The sequence below is a fragment of the Schistocerca americana genome, chromosome 3 (assembly GCF_021461395.2).
Source record: "Schistocerca americana isolate TAMUIC-IGC-003095 chromosome 3, iqSchAmer2.1, whole genome shotgun sequence".
Lineage (NCBI taxonomy): Eukaryota > Metazoa > Arthropoda > Insecta > Orthoptera > Acrididae > Schistocerca > Schistocerca americana.
Genome location: NC_060121.1, coordinates 374,171,323 through 374,194,344, shown reverse-complemented (window position 1 = coordinate 374,194,344; position 23,022 = coordinate 374,171,323). Strand labels below are relative to the sequence as shown.

At 38.6% G+C, this 23,022-nt stretch overlaps 1 protein-coding gene across 1 annotated transcript in view; it reads right to left on the bottom strand.

The window, feature by feature from the left end:
• The window catches only part of LOC124605393 (serine/threonine-protein kinase PLK4), a 234,523-nt gene that overhangs the window by 36,080 nt on the left and 175,421 nt on the right, over positions 1 to 23,022 (bottom strand). Inside the window, exons 10-11 of the mRNA XM_047137037.1 lie at positions 22,394 to 22,536; positions 373 to 488 (exon numbers count right to left, since the gene is read on the bottom strand). Of these exons, the coding sequence (XP_046992993.1) occupies positions 373 to 488; positions 22,394 to 22,536 (259 nt within the window). The remainder of the gene's footprint in view (positions 1 to 372; positions 489 to 22,393; positions 22,537 to 23,022) is intronic.

Here is a 23,022-nt window from a genome sequence, read left to right as displayed (position 1 = left end):
ATTCTGCTGTTTTGAGTGTATAAGGAGGACACTTTGCCACTGGTTGCTGTTAATGTTTTAATTCCTGAAGACAACGGCAGTGAGGGCTGTCTAAAGCTTCAGAATTTTAACTAAACTGCTCAAAAGCCGAAAGGATATTGTTTACTCATATTGATACAGAAGATTCTAAAGGCACAAGAGCTCTATTACGTCAACAATAACACTAACACAACAACAATTAGACTGCAAAGAACACACAAAGCAATAATTACACATTTTGAACACACAAAAGACAATAAATTAATAATAAGAATAAAAAGAAGAACAGGAAAAGCATAAACAATAACAAAAATTATAGTAAAGCAAAAAGTAAATAAAACTTAAATGGAATACCATTATAAAATGACACAGTGAAGTCAGGATCTGGCGCATTCTCCATCAGCTCGCATTTGCCCATTTCAGTGAAGTATGTGACCTTTGTTGTTACAGATTTTGCCTTCTCTACAAACCTGAAAAAATGTGACAAAGGCTACTAAAGTGCAATACGAGGCAACAGGCTAAAATATCTGTAAAGAATATGGACACTTTTTAAAAAACCCTGCATGTACCATGAATTGAAGAAATCCTATCACACTACCTTGAGGTATGCCAGAAACTATCTTTGCTTCTGACATTGCCTCTCCATTATAAATTTTATACAGATTTCTGTTTGCTAGAAACTCTTCAATCTAACTGCATATCTGGATAATTGGAATGTACATATTTACTAGGCAATGGTGTGAAACAGTATCATTCCGCACATTCAGTGGTTGCAGAAACAATGTTGATTTTTACGTATGAGTAGTTTAGCCTCCAGAATAGTCATCAGGCTTCAGCATAATATATGTTCCATAATACAACAAATTGAAGTCGATGAGTAAAGCCTGAAGTTCTCTGCATCAGTTTTGAGAGCCTTCTCATGGTCAGAATGACCTGTGCCACTTTCCATTCGCATGGGAAACACTATTGCTTCAGCGAACAACAAAAAGCTGACACTAGAAGAGTTACAAGTTTCTCCATATTTTCAATGCCGAAGACTCTAATAGCCACAACTACATGTCCTGTGTCCTTTAATCCATGAAGTAATTGCAGATATTTTTCAATTCCGTAGTAATTTGTTTTTATATCTGTCCGCCCCCCCCCCCCCCCCCAAATCTGTGTGAAGGTCAAATACAAACTGTAAACACTTCACATATTTTATAGATAATGTTCCTACCTGACTGCTACTATCAGTGTTAACATAAACACAATGGAAAATCCAGGCTGGAATGTAACAATATTGTGAAAAGGAAAGTTGCTACTCACCACATAGCGGAGTTGCATTTGCATGTGCATGAGTGTGTATGTGTGTGTTTACCGTCTAATTCTGACAAAAGCCTTACTGGTCGAAAGCCATTATTTGCAGCAGTCTTTTTGTTGTGCCTATCTGCGACTCAGCATCTCCACTATATGGTGAGCAGCAACCTTCCTTTTAACGATATTGTTAACATAATACTGTTGATAAAACTGCAAGTTTTTTCTTCTTTCTTAATTTATTTTTAAGAGAACAATGAAGTGTCTCACTAATGCGGCTGAAAATCTTGAATCTCTCTTAAATCCTTATTTCATTATAAATAAGACGTAATTACTTACAAAGCTGAGATAATTTATTGTCTCTGTTTTATTGACTTTAGACTTCACAACAACCAGTTGCAAGAAGAATATAAGTATTATTATTATTGTTACTATTTTCCTTTCTCAGACGTTATGTCTGGTTAAAAATGGAAAGTGACGCGGACCTTGATCAAGCGTCACGTCCTTTTAACTGTAAGGTATATGTTACATTGCATTTAGGAACTTTCGGGTAATTGAACATGTATCAATAATTACAGATTTCTGTAGTTGTATATATAAGTTTGGATGTAGCTGTATTGCGTTGATGTACTGGTGGATATTGTGTGGTATGACTCCTGTAGTTGATAGTATAATTGGTATAATGTCAACTTTATCCTGATGCCACATGTCCTTGACTTCCTCAGCCAGTTGGATGTATTTTTCAATTTTTTCTCCTGTTTTCTTCTGTATATTTGTTGTATTGGGTATGGATATTTCGATTAGTTGTGTTGATTTCTTCCTTTTATTGGTGAGTATGATATCAGGTTTGTTATGTGGTGTTGTTTTATCTGTTATAATGGTTCTGTTCCTGTATAATTTGTATTCATCATTCTCCAGTACATTTAGTGGTGCATACTTGTATGTGGGAACATGTTGTTTTATTAGTTTATATTGTATGGCAAGTTGTTGATGTATTATTTTTGCTACATTGTCATGTCTTCTGGGGTATTCTGTATTTGCTAGTATTGTACATCCGCTTGTTATGTGATCTACTGTTTCTATTTGTTGTTTGCAAAGTCTGCATTTATCTGTTGTAGTGTTGGGATCTTTAATAATGTGCTTGCTGTAATATCTGGTGTTTATTGTTTGATCCCGTATTGCAACCATGAATCCTTCCATCTCACTGTATATATTGCCTTTTGTTAGCCATGTGTTGGATGTGTCTTGATCGATGTGTGGCTGTGTTAGATGATACGGGTGCTTGCCATGTAGTGTTTTCTTTTTCCAATTTACTTTCTTCGTATCTGTTGATGTTATGTGATCTACAGGGTTGTAGGAGTGGTTATGAAATTGCAGTGGTGTAGCCGATGTATTTATATGAGTGATTGCTTTGTGTATTTTGCTAGTTTCTGCTCGTTCTAGAAAGAATTTTCTTAAATTGTCTACCTGTCCAAAATGTAGGTTTTTTATATCGATAAATCCCCTTCCTTTCTGCTTAATGTGAATCTTCCTGTTGCTGAATGTATGTGATGTATTCTATATTTGTGGCATTGTGATCGTGTAAGTGTACTGAGTGCTTCTAGGTCTGTGTTACTCCATTTCACTATTCCAAATGAGTAGGTCAATATTGGTATAGCATAAGTATTTATAGCTTTTGTCTTGTTTCTTGCTGTCAGTTGGTTGGTTGGTTGGTTTGGGGAAGGAGACCAGACAGCGTGGTCATCGGTCTCATCGGATTAGGGAAGGATGGGGAAGGAAGTCGGCCGTGCCTTTTCAGAGGAACCATCCCGGCATTTGCCTGGATTGATTTAGGCAAATCACGGAAAACCTAAATCAGGATGACCGGACGCGGGATAGAACCGTCGTCCTTCCGAATGCGAGTCCAGTGTCTAACCACTGCGCCACCTCGCTCGGTCTTGCTGTCAATTCTGTTTTCAGTATTTTTGTTAGTCTTATTATTATTATTATTATTATTGATGACAGCCCAAGCACAACCATACAAAAAATACAGTAAAGCAATAAATGCTTTGAGTCAGTGAACTTACCAAACTGTCTCACTATGTGCATCAGAGATGAGTCATGAAGGAAATATATTGCACTGTTATGTTTGGACAATACGCTAGGTATGTCAGCTGTTATAGGGTTCTTATGCATGCTAATAAGATGGATACTTATCCTTATATTATATGCAATGGTTGAAAATGACCAACTGTTGAACTGTTGAAGCTACCTATGAACTAAATACAATAAGGAAAATATAGTGCTGCCATGGGGCACAATAGTTATGTCCTACTCAAAACATTATTCTACTTGTTCTTTTACCATTTCACTTGGGTCAACTTCAGATCTCGACTTTTAATGCTTGGAACTTTGACCTCTGACCACAATAACGAATTTATCTTCAGCTAAGAATGATGTCAGATTACTTATGCTTGGGGTCTCAAATGTAGATCGTTATATTAATCTCAAAGTACAGACTTAGGCACTGTAGTCTGTGCTAGATCAATGTATCAACAGAAATGTGAAGATATACGAGACAACACAATGTGTCTTATGAACATTTCCTTAGCTGCTGTATCTAATAGTTCATTTTCCTCAGTTACTATTTTCCCTAGGACAGAGGAAACTGCACCTCCTTCCCTAAACTTACAGGCAGAGAAGGGAGTCTGGGACAAATTTCTCTGCTGGATATATGAGACACTAGGACATTAATGAACATAAAGGGGACAAAGAATTCCATTACATGAATCATTTTTCTTGTTAGTGCTCACTTACTGTGTCTTGGGCCTTGATACTGACAAGGCATAAAATTCTCTGGTTAGCATTTGAACTTGTGCAACACTTGGCCTTCCACCAAAGAACGATTGTTACAAAAGATGACCCAAAGACATGGGGATGGATAAGTCAATACCATGGTGAATTATGCTTCCAAAGTAATACAGCCAGTCTGCAGATCTACCTTGTTGAGAAACTTCCTGAGGTATTAAACATGTGTACTACAGCTTGGCTCAAACCTATACCTCTGCCTTTTGTAGCACATGCTCTTACCAAGCGAGCTACGCAAGCACAACTCACAAGCTCAGCTCAAATCCTACCTTTACCTCTTTCCTCTATTGCAATCCAATGTACTCTCCCCCCTACTGTATAATGAAGGATTATTTCTGGAAACTGTCTCATTATTCATTCAGAGAATTAATTCTGCTGACTATCATGGAATCTTTTTCCAGGTAAAGCTGTACAGCAAAGAGAGTCAGTCTATGAAGTGCTCATTTCAGTGGAGATTACTATTAACTTCACAATGAGAAGAAGTGCCAAAGGTGTAGGAGAAGACTAATAAGTTGATGACAGAGAAGACTCTGAGTGTCAAAAAAGCATGTCATACTTAGATTTTACAAATACAACTCAAACTCACTCACAACAGCCTGATTCCTGAGGCAAGTTGATGTTAAATCCAGTGCACTCCCTATGGCAAAGTTTCGGTGTAAGACAGAGAGAACTGTGTTAGGTGTTAGTAAGAGCAACGTTAGCAACAGTTTCTTGCAGCAACAGGAGAAAGGAATCCTATTAATATTCTAACAAACAAATCTACAGTAAAAGAGATGGATGAAGAACTGTGTATCATTTACAAGCCAAATCATATGACCTTCAGTTTTGTCCCTGATACAACCACCCTTTGAGTAGATGTGTAACCTCTTCACTAAAAGTTTCAGTAGATTTAAAATATGTCTGCTACAGACACCAGTTTGGGGGCTTCTCTTAAACTAGTAGTCTCAATTTCTTTCTGTTAATTTACTGATGTTACATAGCGCGCAGAAGCCATTGCACATAGAAGCCATTTTAGCAACAACTTTGTTCTATATTTCTATTTTACTCCTGTTTTCCATCTGAGAAAAAGCTAACCCCATAGAAGCAACCCTGTGACAGGTGAGAAATACGTTTACTGTGCTCTCATATAGCTTATAGTTTCTTAGTTTGTATTAGTGTATTTGTTGCCACTCTAATATAAAAGATTTCACTCATGAACGCGAGAGACTGCATCATCTGAGTCAAAATATGTTTGTACTTTCTTGATATGAGAAACACGAACACTGTTAACTCCTTTTCATTTCAGAATTAAGTAAATAGTTGTAATATTTTATTATCTAGTACCTATTTTTAGGAAATACTCCCACTTTAGATAATTTCTGAAAAAATGTGACCTTTAGGAGTGATTTTGTGAATGAATAATCTGTTTATTCAACAATTCAAGAATTTATTCCTGTTACAAGAGTGTGATTGATCATTTGTGTGAAGTGTTCACCTTGCCATAAGGTTTTTAGACCGAGATTTAGTGTAATAGTTGTTGCAAGTTCTTTTCATTGCAGCAGTTGAAACGGGGTGGTTGTGGGGGAAGTAAGTGAGGTTCCTCAGTTGTTCTATAGGACATGCAGCAGAAATAGAAGATAGTGAGATGGGAAGGGAAGATTGTTCTTGTCCCTCAGAATGAACCATATGAGGCAAGAAAATATTTGGGCAGGTTAAGGGGAGACAAGATAAAAAGAGAGATGGGAAGTGTCAACAAGGAGCAGAAAGAAGAGGCACAGGATTTTCTTAATCAGTTTTTTCAGTACCGTGGGATGTAGAGTGTGCATGGATTTGAAATTTCCTAGGAGTTTAAAAGTGTGTTGGACCTGAACTAGAATAAGGAACATTTGTTTTTTGTGGGCTCCATCGGTAGAGCATCTGCTTGTGAAAGGTAAAGGTTCTGAGTTCAACTCCTGGTCTGGAACACAATTTTAATTGGCGAGAAAGTTACAACAGATCTGAGTTGTCTCAGTTAGATGTAGCTGAGCCAAGTATTAGTATAGGTATAGACAAGACACATAAAACTTTCAGAGATTATTTGAAAAGCACAATTGCAAGCAAATAAAAAAAGTTACTTTATTGTAACTACATCTGTTAGCCAAGAACAGTTCAATTGCTGATGTCATATCTATTTACAGGGACTCAAAATATGAAGAAAACAATTTAAACATCTTTATAAAAATATTTTGAAAAGATGCCACCTCCATCAACAAAATAAAAACAATATGGGGCACAGTGAAAGAAAAGACTGGGAGAACCACAAAGGAGAATGAGCAGCAGCAGATACCTTTAAAAGAAAATGATGAATCAGTAATAGACACATAAAGAGTGGTAGATCTCCTCAAAGAGTACTTTTTATCTGTTACTGATAACATGGGGTTCACAGATTGATAAATAATTCCCTGAAATATCTGTGACCAGACTATCAATAACTTCAGTAATATGGATATGTCATATACTTCATCAAAAGTAACATCTGTCATAAAAATTTTAGCCTCAAAAACATTCTAATGATTATAATGAAATATCAATGTGTTGCGTTCTTTTGCATTTTACAATGTATTAAGTTATTTATGTTACTAGACATTTAACAATGGGACATGCCTTGATTGGCTGAATTATGTTGAAATATGCCTTTGTACAAGAACGGGGATACAGAAATGAAACCGAGCTGTCACTCAGTTTTACTTTTGCTAGTATTCTCAAAAATTAAAAAGTTAATTAATTTGCGAATAAGTGGCTTATAAACTATCTGCTCACAAACAACATACTTACTTTAATTTCTGAAGGGTGGCAGTATTTAAAACACTATTTGCGTATACAGTGAAAACACACTTAATTTGTTAGATGAAGTATGGCTTATTAATGTGTTTTCTGTGACTTTTGAGAGACGTATGAGCCTTATTTATAATATCCATTTAAGAAAATTGCAATATAACGGTACCACTAGTCATGCTGCAAAACGTTTTAACTCACATACATCAAGGAGACAACAGTCATGGATCACCTCCTAATATCATGTCAGACCTCCTTTTGCTCGGCATAGTGCAGCACCTCGATATGGCACGGACTCAACAAGTCGTTGGATATCCCTGCAGATATACTGAGCCATGCTGCCTTTATAGCCACCCGTAATTGCAAAAGTATTGGTAGTGCAGGATTTTGCGTATGATCTCACATCTCGATTACGCCCAATAAATGTTCGATGGAATTCGTGTGGGACGATCTGGGTGGCCAAATCATTCACTCGAATTGTCCACAACGTTATTCAAACCAACTGCGAACAACTGCGGCCCGGTGATATGAAGCACTGTCATCCATAAAAAGTCCACTGTGGTTCAGGTGGACCAGAGGACCAATTCATTTCATGTAACCACAGCCCACACCATTATGGAGCCACCACTAGCTTGCACAGTGCCTTATTGATAACTTAGACCCATGGCTTCATGGGGTCTGTGCCAAACTTGGACCATACCATCAGCTCTTACCAACTGAAATTGGGGCTTTCCTGACCAGGCCATGGTTTTCCATTTGTCCAGGGTCCAACCAATATGGTCACGAGCTCAAGAGAGGCACTACAGGCAATGTCACGCTGTTAGCAAAGGCACTGGCATTGGTCATCTGCTGCCATAGCCCATTAACGCCACATTTCGCCGCACTGTCCAAACAAATACTTCCTTCGTAGATCCCACATTGATTTTTGTGGTTATTTCATGCAGTGTTGCTCATCTGTTAGTACTGACATCTCTATGCAAATGCTGCTGCTCTCGGTCGCTTACTGAAGATCATCTCATTCGTTTACTGAAGATCATCGACCACTGCATTGTCCGTGGTGAAAGGTAATGCCTGAAATTTGGAATTCTCGGCATTCTCTTGACACTGTGGATCTTGGAATATTGGATTTGCCAACTATTTTCGAAATGGAATGTCCCATGCTTCTAGCTCCAACAACTATTCCATGTTCAAAAGTCTGTTGATTCCTGTTGTGTGGTCATAATCACATCGGAAACTTTTGCACATGAATCACCTGAGACCAGATGACAGCTCCACCAGTGGACTGCCCTCTTATACCGTGTGCAAGCGATACTAGCGCTATCTGTGCAGGTGCATATCGCCATCCCATGACTTTTGTCACCTCAGTGTATGACATTTGTCACCTCAGTGTATCTCTAAGAATATGAAAAGAGTCTTAACATGACAAGCCAAGGGATTAGGCTGCCATTCACCTCTAAATGAGAAATAGTCACATTTAAGGTCCCTGAAGTTCTAGCTTATGGCCACTGCTTTTTCTTAAGTATATTTATGCTCTTCAAACAGTTTCATTGCCAGATAATAAATCTGTTTTATTTGCAGATAATAAAATACAAGGGCAAAATGGCAAGTGAAATGCAGTAATAGGAAGTTCTGTTGAAAATTTTCCCATTGACATATAATGGTTTGGAGCCAATTAATTGTCACTAAAATTGAAAATACTCACTGTACACTGTTCAGAACCAGTGAACAATTTTCACCCACCATAAGTATATGATATTATTGATGTCATAGATTCTTGAAATCACACTTCATAATAATAAACATTGCAGGGATAAGCATACCACAAAACTGCTTACATTCATAAACACCTTGATGTTTGTCCACTTTCATTCCATAACTTCATATGGTATCATATTTTGAGATAACTCCACAAGCCAAGACAAAGTTGCTTGGTCCAAAGGTGTCTAGGTTGAATCATTTGTAATGTGAATTCAAGAACATCCTCAAGACACCTGTTCAAAGAATTTGATACACTAACTACTGTTTCTGTGTGTATTTATTCCTACATAAAATCTGTCACAGATAATATATCCTTCTTTTTTAGCCAATAGCTTGGTTCATGAATCTAATAATATGAACAAGAACAATTTGCATAAATAGTTAAAAAGCACTTACTTCGGAGGAACATTATTAAGGGAAAAATTTTGCGATACAAAGTTTAGCTTGTAATAAAGAACAGTTTAAGGGGAGTCTGAAGGACTTATCAACGGAAAACTCCTCCACTCCAACAACACTTTTTCATAGTAAAAGCAAGTGGTGTATAGCACTGTTGACATAATTCATGATGTGAAGTAGCATATGTGGGATCCTGCCCACTCGTCTAACATAGGGTGCCTAGGAAGTTGTTTTCTCAGATAGCTACACAACATTCAAGCAAATCTTATTAATTGAGTTCATTATAGTAAATTAAATTGACAATACTTAACTTGTGTACGTACAAGATGGGTTGCAAGCAATTGGCGACATGCAAATAATCAATGTCCTTCGACATATACAATTTCCATGCAAGCAAATCGCACAAGCTCATAAGTCACTGCTATAGAATTTATACCACAGCTCATCTTCTGGTGCGGCTCTTCTAGTGCGCGGCTCTTCTAGTGCGACTGAGCCTAGCTGGAGCAGTGCTTATATTCTCTTCATGATCAATTTCTTTCAAATTTTTACACAATGCTCTAATAAACATTCAGACAGACACTGGCTGTGTATTTTTAAATATATGTAATATATAAATATTTATTTAATACAAAAAGATTTAATGCTCTTAGCAGAAGTCTCGTAAATTTCTTGATTATTTTGCTTCAAACTGTTACAAGATACTCTACTAACATTCAGAAGGACATACATTATAATTTTTTTAAACAACATTGTAAAGATTTTCTTTTACAACTGACTGCAAGAAAGGAAATGCTGTGCTGTGAAAATGTGTGGTTTTGATTCCATTCGCGCAGTCAGTTTTAACTGAATCATCCGTAACTGTGCAATCCGTATCTGTTGACTATTTAAAACTATGACGAGAAATACTGTCACTGAAGCTACTATCCTCACAGATGCAGCAGTTGGGGATGTGTCTCTTTAGCCCTTGTATTAATGATCCAAACCTGTTTACTCACTCATTTTAAGCGACTTAATTTCCCAATCAAGGTTTCATTCACAGTAACTATAAACAAGGCTTGAGGTTAGAGGAGGGGGGGGGGGGGGGGGGAGGAGATGGACAGAAAGTGGGAGGGAGAGAAAATAACAGAGACAGTTGTGGAAGGAGGAGAGGGACACTGAAAAAGGTGAGGAGGAAATGAAAGAGATGGACAGTGACAGAGTGGAGGATAACGAGAATAGGGAGGAGTGGGGGAGCAGAATGAGGAAATGCAAAAAGAGGGAGGAGGAGGAGGAAATGGACACAGAAATGCGGCAGAAGCAGATTACGATGTATAAGGGGCATTCAAAAAGAAACGAGCCAAAGGCATAATTACAGAAACGAGTACCTTTATGTTAGAAGTATTGACCCTGGCTGCTGAGACACTTGTCCCACTGTAACACAAGGCGGTGAACGGCTGTCTCATAAAATTCCCGGGGCTGTAATGTAAACCAGTTCTGCATGTACAGCTGGACGTCATCGTCCACACGAGTGCAGGAAAGGTTATGCTGATGTTCTTCTTTGACAAAGATGGCCCCTTTTTGATTCACTTCCTGCAGCATGAAACAACAGTGTATGCCCAGCGTTACTCGCAAACCTTGACCATGCTTCACAAAGCGATCAAATCAAAACAACAAGGCAATCTCACCCGTGGTGTCATTTTACTGCACAACAATGCAAAGCCTCATATGGCCAACACATTCGCGGCACTCATGCAGAAATTCAAATGGGAGGTTTTTGTCCACCCTCCATACAATCTGGTTCTGTCTTCCCATGATTAAGCCATTTTTGGTCCCCTTAAAAAGGCTCTGAGGGGCATACGATTCACCTTGGACGACGACGTCCAGCTGTAAGTGTGAAACTGGTTAACATCACAGCCATTCACCGCCTTGTGTCACAGTGGGACAAGTGTTTCAAAAGCCAGGTTCAATATATCTAACATACAGATACTGGTTTCTGTAATTATGCCTGCGGCTCGTTTCTTTTTGAACACCCCTCATACTTTGATTTGCTGAGCTTGGCTGAGTATCAAACTACTATCTGTCTATTTTCATGACGTGCCCCACAGCTCTTATATATTTGAAAAATTCATGTTGCTGCCTCGAGCTGCTGGTAAAATACTTTATTTACACAATCAGTTTCAGTCATCTGACCATCATCAGGTTCATAAAGGTATTTACAACATCAAGTTACGCGAAATAGGAAATCATCATCGTAAGGTGATAAAACCATATCATAATATAAGTTGCATCATAAATTTATAGAGATTGTACTAGGCAGCGTACTCATTCACATCCGAACTAATCGGCTTTAACGCGGTGAACAGATTCACACCATTTACGCTGGTTTTGTGATTTTATCACCTGACGATAATGCTTTTGTATTTCGCCTAACATGATGCTGTGATACTTTTACGAACCTGATGATGGTCAGATGACTGGAACTGGTTGTGTAAGCAAAGCATTTTACCAGCAGCTCGAGGGAGTATTATGACTTTTTCAAATACTATCTGTGTGTTTATAGCTTCTGATGATGCCTGCTGTGTTAAAAAAAAATGTTTGGCACGTGTCTTACACCATTGTCTTATGCCTACAAATCAGTAAGGATACAAATACTGGCTGTGAAAGCCTGCATCGTATGATCCTCTGGTACAGTTTTGACTGGTTCTAAAATGAGTGGGGGAATGAATGCACCATGCGCTCTCAACATTTCAGCCATGAGTTTTGGTGCCAGTCACGTACCGACAACATTCCTGTCGATTACGCTCTCTCGGTATCTGCTGTCAACTCTTTGCCAGAGTGACAGTAAGAAGTGACCGAAACACAAGCCCCACCCCTGCCGTAATCTGATATGTAGCAGCAAGCTGTGTCTGGAGGTGCACGTGTCATGGCCGTCGGCCCTGCCACAGGTAAAAGGATTGTTGCCGTAATCACCTTACCTGCCACAGAAGCCAGTCCACGCAGAAGTCTCCTGACATATAATAGAACTACTACAATACTTATTTAGATTGTACTTTACACACACACACACACACACACACACACACACACACACACACACCAAATCAGTTGGTTCTATTGAGAAATTCATCAATGGGGAAGAAGGAGTTGGCCACCAATAAATCCTTTAGGCTTCTCTTAAACTAAATTTCATTGGTTGTTAAGCTTTTTATGGCTGTTGACAAGTTATTGAAAATATGTGCTCCTGAATAATGCACATCTTTTTGTACAAGAGTAAGTGACATTAAATATTTGTGAAGATTATTCTTATTTCTAGTATTGCTTCCATGAATTGAGCTGTTGGTTTGAAAACAGTGATATATTTTTAATGACAAATTTCATAAGGTTGGTTGGTTTGTTTGGGGAAGGAGACCAGACAGCGTGGTCATCGGTCTCATCGGATTAGGGAAGAATGGGGAAGGAAGTCGGCCGTGCCCTTTCAGAGGAACCATCCCGGCATTTGCCTGGAGTGATTTAGGGAAATCACGGAAAACCTAAATCAGGATGGCCGGACGCGGGATTGAACCGTCGTCCTCCCGAATGCGAGTCCAGTGTCTAACCACTGTGCCACCTCGCTCGGTATTTCATAAGGGAATAAATATATTGGGAAGCAGTAGTTAGTATCCCTAGTTCCCCAAACAGGCCTCTGCAGGATGTTCTTGAGTTCACACCACATATAACTCTTATTGCACGTTTTTGTGCCCTGAAAACTTTAGCTTGGCTTGATGAATTACCCCAAAAAATAGTCCCATATGACATTATGGAATGAAAGTAAGCATAGTATGCCAGCTTTTTCATTTTTATATCCCCTATGTCTGACAGAACTGCAAATAGAGATTTGTTTACACACTTTAGCAGTTCTGTGGTGTGCTCTTCTCAGTTGAATTTATTATCAAGCTGTAATCCCAAGAATTTAAACACTGTACACTTCTTCTATCTGCTTGTCATCATATGTTAGACATATACACATGGGACACCCCTTACAAGTTCTGAACTGCATGAAGTGTGTTTTTGCAAAGTTTAGTGACAAAAAACTGTCTAGGAACCAGTGATAATGTCCACAAATATTTTATTGGCCAATCTTTCTACACTTAATTTGCTATTTATTGCAACATTTGTATCATTGGCAAACAAAACAAACTTGGCATCTGGTAATGTCACTGATGAAAGGCCATTGATATACACGAGAAAAAGTAAGGGCCCTAAGATGGAACCTTGTGGGACCCCACATGTAATTAGTTTCTGGTTGGAAGATGCCTGATAACTTAATACATGTCTCTTTCCTAATAACACCCTTTGCTTCCTGCCAGAGATATAAGATTTGAACCATTTTGCAGCATTTCCTGTTACACCATAATATTCTAATTTACCTAAAAGGATATTGTAATTTACACAGTCAGCTGCCATTGAGAGATCACAAAATATACCGGTTGCCTGCATTTTTTTGTCTGATGAATTAAGTACATTTTCATTTTCACTGTAAGTGTAGATATCCTTCTCAATATCAGAACCCTTTAAAAATCCGAACTGCAATTTTGGCAGTATGTTATTTGTGATAAGATGGTTATAAAGCCAACTGTATATTATCTTTTCTAAAATTTTCGCTATGGAAGTTACTTGAAATGTCTGGTCTGAGGCATCCCATGGCAGCATCTACAGAACCTGAGAACCCCCATCTTTTCAGTAATACTTATGTTAAATAGTTCTGCAACACTATACACATCTGTCACCAATGTATTATTCAATCTTAATGCTATTTGCCCCTCTTTATGTCTGCTTCCACCATCTCCTCCTTCACTATATTCCACATTGTCTTATATATGCTTTGGTGTCCGTATTACAGTCTTTAATATTTTGTGCTATAGCATCATCATAATATCTGTTTCAGATTGACAGATACAATTTTCTTTTTCTTTTACAAGATACCACGATTCTTTGAGTAATCTATGGCTTTTTTGTAGACTTTGCTCTAACCTTGATAAGTTTTGGGGGAAAACAATGTTCAAATAAGGTAAGCAACTTATCAGCAAATGTGTTATATTTTTCATTCATGCTATGAGCACTGTCAACATCACTCCAGTGAATGTCTCTGAGGAGTGTCCTAAAATAATCAATTTTTGGCTTATTGATGACCCTCTTGAGATCAAATTTAACAGATTTTATATCCTGTTCAATATTAACATGTAACAGAAGAAACTGCATGTCATGGTCTGAGAGGCCATTCCCTACTGGTTTCGCAATAAAATTTTGTTCATTGGACTTTTCTATAAAGATATTATCAATTGCTGTCTGTGAGCAATTGGCTACCCTTGTTGGGAACTTTACAGTGGGAATTACATTGGATGACAGTGTTACTAATTCGAATAAGCTCTTATTGGGACAGTCTTTAAGGAAATCTACGAGGGCAGTTCAATAAGTAATGCAAACATTTTTTTTCTGAAACAGGGGTTGTTTTATGCAGCATTGAAATACACCAGGTTATTCCCCAATCCTTTAGCTACACAACACTATTTTTCAACGTAATCTCCATTCAATGCTACGGCCTTACGCCACCTTGAAATGAGGGCCTGTATGCCTGCACGGTACCATTCCACTGGTCGATGTCGGAGCCAACGTCGTACTGCATCAATAACTTCTTCATCATCCACGTAGTGCCTCCCACGGATTGCGTCCTTCATTGGGCCAAACATATGGAAATCCAACGGTGCGAGATCGGGGCTGTAGGGTGCATGCGGAAGAACAGTGCACTGAAGTTTTGTGAGCTCCTCTCGGGTGCGAAGACTTGTGTGAGGTCTTGTGTTGTCATGAAGAAGGAGAAGTTTGTTCAGATTTTTGTGCCTACGAACACGCTGAAGACGTTTCTTCAATTTCTGAAGAGTAGCACAATATACTTTAGAGTTTATCGTTTGACTATGGGGAAGGACATCGAACAGAATAACCCCTTCAGCGTCCCAGAAGACTGTAACCATGACTTTACCGGCGGAGGGTATGGCTTTAAACTTTATCTAGGTAGGGGAGTGGGTGTGGCGCCACTCCATTGATTGCCGTTTTGTTTCAGGTTCGAAGTGATGAACCCATGTTTCATCGCCTGTAACAATCTTTGACAAGAAATTGTCACCCTCAGCCACATGATGAGCAAGCAATTCCGCACAGATGGTTCTCCTTTGCTCTTTATGGTGTTCGGTTAGACAACGAGGGACCCAGCGTTAACAAACCTTTGAATATCCCAACTGGTGAACAATTGTGACAGCACTACCAACAGAGATGTCAAGTTGAGCAGTGAGTTGTTTGATGGTGATCCGTCGATCATCTCGAACGAGTGTGTTCACACGCTCCGCCATTGCAGGAGTCACAGCTGTGCACGGCCGGCCCGCACGCGGGAGATATGACAGTCTTGCTTGGCCTTGCGGCGATGATGACACACGCTTAGCCCAACGACTCACCGTGCTTTTGTCCACAGCCAGATCACCGTAGACATTCTGCAAGCGCCTATGAAAATCTGAGATGCCCTGGTTTTCCGCCAAAAGAAACTCGATCACTGCCCATTGTTTGCAACGCACATCCGTTACAGACGCCATTTTAACAGCTCCGTACAGCGCTGCCACATGTCGGAAGTCAATGAAACTACACGAGACGAAGCGGGAATGTTTGAAAATATTCCACAAGAAATTTCCGGTTTTTTCAACCAAAATTGGCCAAGAAAATAAATGTGTTGCATTACTTATTGAACTGCCCTCGTACATTGAAATTACCAGCAACCACTATTTCTTTGCTTTTGGTTGTTAAATGGGTCAGTACAACCTCAAGGTAGTTTATGAACAGATTAAAGTTACCTGCCGGTGTCCGATATACACTTAATATTATGAAGGCTTTTTTATGAAATTCTACTTCTGTTGCACATGCTTCTATATGCTGCTCTACGCAAAATTTATGAATGTCTATGTTCTTAAATTTATGACACTTCCTGATGAATGTAGCAACTACTCCTTTCCCCATTTCTGCTCTACGAAAGTGAGATGCTAACCTAAATCCTGTAACACTTAAAAGTTCTATACCAACGGTCACGGATGTTCAGAGAGGAAGATTACGTCAGCTGGGTTTGAGGACTCTAATTCATCTACGTAGATAATAAATTCATCAATTTTATTTCTCAGTTCTCGAATATTTTGATGCAATAAAGATAGCTGACATTTAACACTGATTGAGTTAAAATTGGATACAGTTGAAATTCCTGATGATTGTTGAAAATTCTTAACCAATAGCTGTTTATGCTGATGTAATAAGCTAGAATTATGTTTTTTGGTTTCTTTCTCAAACTGAAGGTTTCTCTCAATCCTAACCTCTCTTAAAACTTGGTTTCTTTCTGTCCTCCCTGTCTTAAAACAGGGTCTTTTCTGAACCATACAAACCTGGTATTTTATCACTCATGACAGTGCCTCCCCCATTTAACTTCCCTGCTATTTTCTCAACCAGTTTACCCTTCCCTTTCCTGTTGGGGTGAAGGCCATGGCTAGTATAATCCCACCTATTGAGAGAATCAACAGGAACCATACCAATGTGTGACAGTGCACCCAACATAAGCAGCCGTTCCAACTCCAAATTAACTCTCCTGACAGAAGAGTTCAAATTAGGTTGGTCATGGTGCTTTCACTTAGAAAGATTTTTGTTCCAAAGCGTGTTCAGTAGCACATTTTACTAATTACTTGGCACATAAACGCACCTCGAAGAATGGTTGTTTAAGATGTACAAGACAAACCCTTACAGCAGTGAGCTTCAAGAGAAGAGGAATTATTTATCCTCCATAAAAGTTACATAACAGGGAATACGAGTGATTCTTCAACTGGGCTCAGAGCTCAAACTCCTGAGTTCAGCAATGCTATTGAAATATGTCTTTACAGGATTTATGAGTTGTGTTTTCTATAGTTTTTTTATAACAGAAATATAAAGTTTAGGATCTTTAACTACATAAAATCGGCAATTGAAAAATTTCACTGGCTGGATAAGAGAAATATGGAAAACATAGATTTTTTTATTTTAAATTGTCTTGCTAAATGCAAATTGTATTATAGTTGCAGAACAATATACGAAGATTTAAGTCTCGTAAAATTCTTTCAAAACTTAAGGGACTAAAAAAATGTGTAGTTCATTTACATCGCGCTCAAGTATAAAATTATAAAAAAAACTTAGTTACAATGCACTAATAGATTTCACTGTTTTCCATTCATCACTCTACCCCACTTAGCTGAAAGGAAGTAACATGTTAAATCTGAGCAAAATAGTAGCATTTATAACAGCAGTAGATGTGCTGACAGCATATTGAAGATGTTTAAAATCTCACATTTTTCTTGAAGATATAATTGTTCAGTGCATAGATGACATTCACTTACAATTTACTGTAATCGGATGCAAAATATGGTAGTGGTTAAGACTTTGCAGACCAAGCCCAAGCATAGCTCCGGCCACAGCTTTGTGTTAAAAAGATCACACCTGATTGCAGGAAGGACCACAATTTTCTTGACACGCGAACCACTTATCACTCTAAAACTCGAATAATTTTGTATGAGAACAAAGTACAGACATCTCATGACCTGTCCTGCCACGGATGTTGTCTTCTATTGTCAAATACTAGAATTATTTCAGAAAGAAACACTAATGAACATAACTGCTGCTTTCGTGAATGGCTGAGCCATTACAATGTACTGATGTAATTTCGTATGCGTACTTGTTGGATTTCACAGAAGAAGAAGAAGAAGAAGAAGAAGAACTATATCAATCAGTAAGCGCTGCTAAGTACAATACTATGTATCTTTTCTCTCACCAAACTAATTATATTTTTATACAAATGCCACATATATGATACACGAATCAGGGTGGCAATCAATAAAACAAAGATGTTTCTCATTGCAGTATGATTTTATGAAATCTCGAACACCAACTTTCTCCTCAGTGTGAAAATACTTTGTTGGTTTGCTCCTACATAAGCAGAAATGATTATCATAATAAAATAAGATACATCAGAGCTTACATGGAAAGATTTAAGTGCTCATTTTCCCGCACACTGAGAGTGGAACGGTAGAGACATAGCTTGAAGCTGGTTCAATGAATCCTCTGGCAGGCATTTAACTGCGAATTGCAGAGTAATCGTGTAGATGTAGGTGGGTGAAATTGCCAACCCTCTTCTATTATTTGTCCATAGCCCAGAGACTTGTTAAATAACTAAGGGGCTGTTACCAACTTCCAGAAATGATAAATTTGAAATAATAAGTAACTGCTGTTAGTTGAGTTTGAGCTGACTACCTGCAGCATGGGTGTTACAGATGCTAACTGCTACACCACATTGATGGCACCGGAGCTCGCAGCAATTTGCAGGAGCTACCAAGACATATATGCAATGGGACAGTCCACAGATCATTAACTATTCTTCAGGCATAAGAGTATAAGTCGCAACTGAAGGAACTCAACCACATTCTTCAAAAAGTTTCCATTTGCATATATGTGATCCAATGAAGAATAATAAGTCCTCTAACGTTTTCAATACACATAAATGATTCATCAGCCAGGAGATCAGCAACACTACAAGACTGTTCACTGATGATGTTGTCTATGGGAAAGTATTGCTATAGGTTGATGCTAACTGCTACACCACACTGATGGCACCAGAGCTCATGGCAATTTGCAAGAGCTGCCCAGACATACACTATGTCATCAAAAGTATCCGGACACACCTAAAAACATACATTTTTCATATTAGTTGCTGCCACCTACTGCCAGGTACACCATATCAGTGACCTCAGTAGTCATTAGACATTGTGAGAGAGCAGAACGGGGCGCTCTGCAGAACTCGCAGACTTCAAACGTGGTCAGGTGATTGGGTGTCACTTGTGTTATATGTCTGTATGCAAGATTTCCACACTCCTAAACATCCCTAGGCCCACTGTAATAGTGAAGTGGAAACGTGAAGGGGCACGTGCAGCACAAAAGCGTACAGGCCAACCTCGTCTGTTGACTGACAGAGACCGTCGACAGCTGAAGAGGGTCCTAATGTGTAATAAGGAGACATCTATCTAGACCATCACACAGGAATTCCAAACTACTTCAGGTTCCACTGAAAGTACTATGACAGTTAGGCGGAAAGTGAAAAAACTTGGATTTCGTGGTTTAACGGCTGCTCATAAGCCACACATCACGCCGATAAATGCCAAACGACACCAGCAGATCTAACCGATCGACATCGATACGTCTCCTCAGTGCAGCACTCGGTGTAGAATGGGCTGCCATTCCCCAAGAAACCTTCCAGCACCAGATTGAATGTATGCCTGCGAGAGTGGAAGCTGTCATCAAGGCTAAGGGTGGGCCAATACCATATTGAATTCCAGCATTACCGACGGAGGGTGCCACGAAGTTGTAAGTTATTTTCAGCCAGGTGTCCAGATACTTTTGATCACATAGTGTATATGCAATGGGACGGTGCAAAGATCATTTGCTATTCTTCAGGCATAAGGTTATAAGTCACATCTGGAGGAATTCAACCATATTCTTCGAAAAGTTTCCTTTTGTATATATGTGATCCAAGGAAAAGTAATAGGTCCTCTAACATTCTCAATACACATAAATGGTTCATCAGCTAGGAGATCAGCAACACTACAAGACTGTTCACTGATGATGTTGCCTACGGGAAGGTATTGCTATAGGTTGATTACAAGGAAGTGCAGAAAGACTGTAACATAATTTTCGTTCAGTGTAATGAATGGGGCAGCTCTCTTTGTGTAAATGAAAGATAATACCTACAACAAAGAGAAAGAATTTATTACGGATTAGTGGTAAAATTTTTGAGCATGTCACATTTTATCAATATTTACGGGTAATACTATGAAACAATATGAAATAAGATGATCATGTAAAATCGGTATTAGATAAAACAACTGCAAGATTTAGATTTGTTGGAAGGGTAACACATCTGTAAAGGAAATCACATACTAGACACCAGTGTGACCAATTTCAAAGTAATGTTCCAGTGTTTGGAGACTATAAAGTAGTCATGGGCAGAGACAGTGAACACATTCAGGGAGAAGCTGCTAGGATCGGTATGGCCCATACAAAATTGTGACTGAAATGCTTGAGGATCTTAAATGGGAATCCTTGGAATAAAGAAAACATAGTCCCTGGGTAATTTTTCCCTCGCTCAATACGTGCATGGATTGGGAAAGAAAATCAATATTTGTATGCATTACCCTCTGCCAAGTCTATACAGTGGCACGCAGAGTATATACGTACATGTAGAGGTTCAAGGAGGTGAATGGTATGCTAAACAGTGCAATCTGGGGCACAGTTTAAATTTGGCAGGAAGTTTCATCTCAATATATGTTCTGCTTCGCTATGGAAGGAATCCTCTAGTTTCAGCTAAGACAATCTCCACAATATTCTTTCTGTCAGGAATGTTAGTACTGCAATCTATGTAGGAAAACTTCCCTGACATTTAGAAACTAAAAGAGAGGTACTGGCAAAAGTAAAGTTATGAGGATAGGTTGTGAGTCGTACCTGGTTAGTTCAGTCGGTAATAGTATTGCCTACAGAAGGCAAGGTTTAGGGTATGGCACACGATTTGAATATGACAGGAAGTTTCATAACAGTGCATAGTCCACTGTAGAGTAAAAGATTCATCCTTCAGTATGAAGAGGATTTACAAAACTCCAACGAGCAGAAAGATGAAAAAACTGCATGGAACAGTGCATTAAAATCACATGGCATCGTTGCAGCAAATTCACCAGAGTAAATCTTCTAAAGAAACGGCACGATTAAAACCATGAGGCTTTGTGAGAACAGCCAGTGTGTTTGTTGTTTTAATTTGATGGCTCAAATGGCTCTGAGCACTATGGGACTTAACTTATAAGGTCATCAGTCCCCTAGAACTTAAAATACTTAAACATGGTAATGTACATGTGCGTCAGTGAAAAAGACCAATAAAAAGGTGTTAGCATGTAGACGTAATGTGCTGTTCTAGTCTCTTCTGTACCTAAGGTCCATCACCGTTCCCTTTGGATTCCTACGTAATTCGGTGCTCTCCAATACACACGATCGAACAGCAGAGAAGTGGTACTCAAGCGTCAACTTTAGGTTACAATATCTCCGGATGTAATTAACATTTTACAATGCAACAAACGGCACTGATTACGTATTTGTTTATATGTTCAGATGTGCTAACAAAACTAACGGGGTTCCATTTAAAAAAACGTAGGTTTGTGTTAAAAAACATACTTCCGTGCATTTTTTTATGGTTTGTATTAACCAATTACACTAGCCCCTCTCCTCACGTTCGGTCCGTGGAATCGATTCGTCAGTATTTTATGTGGTTTACGAAATATATCCAGCGGTAATGTTAGGTGACTCACCCTGTATACCATCACAGAGCCACATACCTGACCCAGTTTACTGAACGGCATTCATCAGTCTACCAAGGGACAAGCTGCCTCAGAAGATGACCTGAGGACTTTAGGATGGTGAAGTCAGCAGAATGGTGCAGCACCCGTGTGATGTAGACCACTCAGTCCTGGACACTGTAGTGGCATTCAAACACAGCCAGCTGGCTGAGCAGCATCCAGTTGACTCTGCTGATCATCCATCATGGAAGAGAGGTGGAAATTGGTTAGGTGTAACATACAGGACAAAACAGGAAACCTGTATCTTGATAGATGAATATTAGCAAACCAATCCTGCGTACATGTTGATTCTGCTCAGTCCTTGTATAGTACTCTTCATGTGTTTCTGGTGATTTGCTGCACAGCAATATCCATTACACATACAAACATTTTTGTCCTTATTTTATAATTTCCTGATTTTGATGCAAATAAACGAACCAATAAGATTTCACGCACTTTTATTTAACTAGGATATTCTGCAAAAATTGAACTGAAGTTTCTGTGCAGTATTTTCAGCAAACACGATTTATTATACAGTCATAATAATATGGACTTCTCCTTTAACAGGGTGGGGTTTGTATATTTTGCATCCCTACATATATACCTGTGGACATGCAACGGTAAGTTTAGTACCTAAAGAGAGGTGGATATTGGTTGGGTGTAACATACAGGACACAAACTCTAAGTGTTAATGATGTTCTCATTCAAAGTCGTTTTGCTGCAGATTTCATGTTTTCTACCATAACTATGACATAGCCAATATATACGTTATGTTAAGATAAATACAGAAGAAATTATTTTCAAACAACTGAGACAAAACTGATCATTAGTGATGACAATATCTGGTAATAACTTACCTTGCTGCTAAGATATATTTCTTCCAGTGTTTTCTTGGTAATGATTCAAAACTAAATATTGAATCAGCACCTTGGTGAGGAATATCAGGTGGACTGTCTTTCAGTGTACAGCCTTTGGTACCATTTGGCTGGTATAATACTATCTGCACAAGAGAAATACAGTCTGATTAAATCAGTAACAGTAAAAACAAAAAAGTTATCTGTGTATATCTATATTCCTCATAACTTTACCTTTATATTGTAAGTTTATATTGGCAATTCTGCTCTTGAAAGTGTGTGTGTGTGTGTGTGTGTGTGTGTGTGTGTGTGTGTGTGTGTGTGTGTGTGTCTAAGGAAACAATTTACTGATAATGAATGTTTTCAGTGCTGTTGCTGACATCAATGGGATAAGTAAAATGAACATACTTATTAACTCAACAATGAATTCACTCTTACTGTCATAACAAACAGATACAGCAACATAAATAACGGCACAAACAAAAAACAAAACAGAAGCAATTGTTCTAAGTGAAAGTGCACACAATTAAAAGCATTTGTAGTGTTTATCTTAAACAAATAACAGCATTTGGACTTTAATAACTGTGCTGCTGCACAGAAACTACTGACCTTAAGAACAGGAGTGCAACATT